The sequence below is a fragment of the Colobus angolensis genome, unplaced genomic scaffold (assembly GCF_000951035.1).
Source record: "Colobus angolensis palliatus isolate OR3802 unplaced genomic scaffold, Cang.pa_1.0 Scaffold110, whole genome shotgun sequence".
Taxonomy (NCBI): domain Eukaryota; kingdom Metazoa; phylum Chordata; class Mammalia; order Primates; family Cercopithecidae; genus Colobus; species Colobus angolensis.
Window position 1 is genome coordinate 1806048 of NW_012112031.1, and position 2754 is coordinate 1808801.

Below are 2754 nucleotides of genomic sequence, written 5' to 3' on the forward strand. Positions count from 1 at the left end.
GGATCACCTGAGGTCAGGAGTTCGAGACCAGCCTGGCCAACATGGTGAAACCCTGTCTCTACTAAAAATACAAAAATTAGCCAGGCGTGGTGGCAGATGCCTGTAATCCCAGCTACTCAGGAGGCTGAGGCAGGAAAATCGCTTGAACCTGGGAGGCGGAGGTTGCAGTGAGCTGAGACTGTGCCATTGCACTGCAGCCTGGGCGACAGAGTGAGACTCTCTCTCAAAGAATAATAATAATCCTCTTAGCTTGCTAATTTTCTTTCTGTTTTTATTTTTTAAAATCTTTTTTCTGGAAAATTTTAAACATCTACAAAAATAGACAGAATACACAGTAGTTTGATGAGTGCCCATATAGCCCTTCATTCAGCTTCAAATTGTCACCTGTTGTCCACTTTTCCTTTATCTCCATCCTTGCAACGTCCAACTCTCCTCTGTAATTTCGAAGTAAATTTCAGACATCATATTATTTCATCCATAAATATTTTAGTATATATTTTTGAAAGATAAGACCTCTTAAAAAGACACTATCCCATTTCACACCTAAAATAACAAATACCTGTCAGTGTTGCATTTCCAACTTGTGCGTGTGTGCGTGCGTGTACGTGTGTGCGCGTGCACATGGGCCTGCACAATCTATATGAATCAGAATCCAAAACAAGTTTCCCGTGACAGTAGATTGACGGTCTGTTAAGTCTCTCTGAATCTGTAGGCTCTGCCTCTACCTTTTTTCTCCTTTGCTGTTTATTTGCTGAAGAAACCAGGTCATTCATCCTTCACCTCATGCAGTTTCCCCCAGTCTGGATTTGGCTGATTGCATCCCTGTAAAGTCGCTTAATGTGTCCTTGTCATCTGTATTCTCTGTAAGTTGATATTGGTGTCTTCTTTTAATATGCTGCTAGATTCATCTTGCTGATATTTTATTTAGGGTTTGTGGGGTATCGCAGGATGAAATTAGTTTTGGTTTTGTGTGTGTGTTTCATCTTAGGTTTTAGTATTAGAGTCGTACTGAATGATTCATAAGCCTCCTATTTTTACATGTTCTGGAGTGATTTGTATAATTTTGGAAAGTAGTTAAATATCTGCCACTAAGTATCTATCAGATAGTTATTACAGGGAATCTAGATACCATTTTCAGGAACAGATAATTTCAAGCTTATCTTATTGAAACTCTGATGTGAAACCTGATAGCACACACCGATTGATTGTATGTATAAATCCAGAACCAGCAGTCAGATCATTTGAAGTGTAAAATGTGATGAAACCGAGTAGATTATTGCTTGAGTATTGCTCTAGGCCAGTTTCTTCATCTCCACGGCCAGTAACCTCTTTCAGGCCTCTGTCATTTCGTCTCTTCTCTTGGTCTCCCTGCCTCCAATTGGGTTCCCGTTAAATTCCTTCTTCGTGTTTCAGTTCTTTTTAAAATGCAGACATTGTGATGTGCTCATCAAGTATGTATTGAGCAAAAACTGTGGGCCGTTTGCTTCATTAAGCACTGGAGGGATACCTGTCTTTATTGACAGGACAGTCTAGTAGGAGAGAGAGAGAATAATAAAATAATCACTAATGAACATATAATTAAGATGGAGCAGAGTGTTCTGAAGGAAAGGAATCGTGTCTGTAGGAAAGACTAGAACAAAGCAACCTGATCTCAACTAGAGATTAAGGAAGCATCTCTTGAAGTGATGTTTGAGATGAGAGCTAAAAAACAAGTATTAGATGAGGCAAAATGACAAAGAACACACCACCACAATCTCAGCAGCATGGACAAAGGCCTTCTGGCAAGAGGGACAGTCACATATGGCAGCACTGAAAGGAAACAGGAAGGGCAGAGGGCAAAAGGCAGAGGACAATGCAGCCCCATGGATGCACTGGAGGGAGTTTAGCAAGGCCAGGCCAGGCAAGCCATGGCACAAGTTTTTCTTTTTGGCCTAAGGTCATTGGGACGTTATCACAAGGTTTCAATCAGAGTTAAAAATCAAAGAACTGTTAAGTTCTTAAAAATGGGTCATAATTACATTTTTAAAAATACTTGTTGTCATAATTGGGTTTCACTGAGAAAGAGTCATTGTTTAGATATGTGTTTCTGAAAACAGGTCATCTCTTTTTATGCCATATATTCTCGTGTTTAGTCATCTAAATTCTTACTGTGTCAATTGCTCCTTGAAGATACAGTACATAGCAAGAACACTGCATTTTAATTAAGGAACTAGACAGGAAAGGAAAACCCTGCCATCTAGAAAAGGCTTGATCATGACGCAGTGAAAGATTAAGAGAAATATTTATGTAAACAGATGACAAAGGGAAAATAGTTTTATCAAAATGATCATCAGGGAAAGCATTTTGAGTAGCTTATCATTTGAATGGAATTTATTTTTCTAACCTGTTTTTGTTTGTCTGCTTTTGCAGGAGAGTAGTTATTTTGATGGAATTAGAAGTTTTGAAGTCCGCTGAAGCAGTTGGAGTCAAGATTGGCAATCCAGTGCCCTATAATGAAGGTAAAATGCTTTGGCATAGGTTGTAGCACTCAATTGAATACCTCTTTCTATAGTCGGAATTCTACCTGTTGGATTCAGTTTGACTTGTTAGTGTTAATAAAATGATAGTGATTCTGGGGTCTAGGAACCAGGTGGTTCTGTCAGGCTTTTTCAGTTCTAAAGAAACGATGTATGAAGAAAGGGCACAATTAGAAAGCAGTGGACAAATGGGCTGGGTGCACGGTGGCTCACACCTGTCGTCCCAACACTTTGGGAG

At 39.5% G+C, this 2754-nt stretch overlaps 1 protein-coding gene across 1 annotated transcript in view; it reads left to right on the forward strand.

The window, feature by feature from the left end:
- RPA1 (replication protein A1, 70kDa) overlaps positions 1 to 2754 on the forward strand; it is a 57265-nt gene that overhangs the window by 6246 nt on the left and 48265 nt on the right. The window contains exon 4 of the mRNA XM_011956307.1: positions 2410 to 2498. Coding sequence (XP_011811697.1) covers positions 2410 to 2498 — 89 coding nt within the window. The remainder of the gene's footprint in view (positions 1 to 2409; positions 2499 to 2754) is intronic.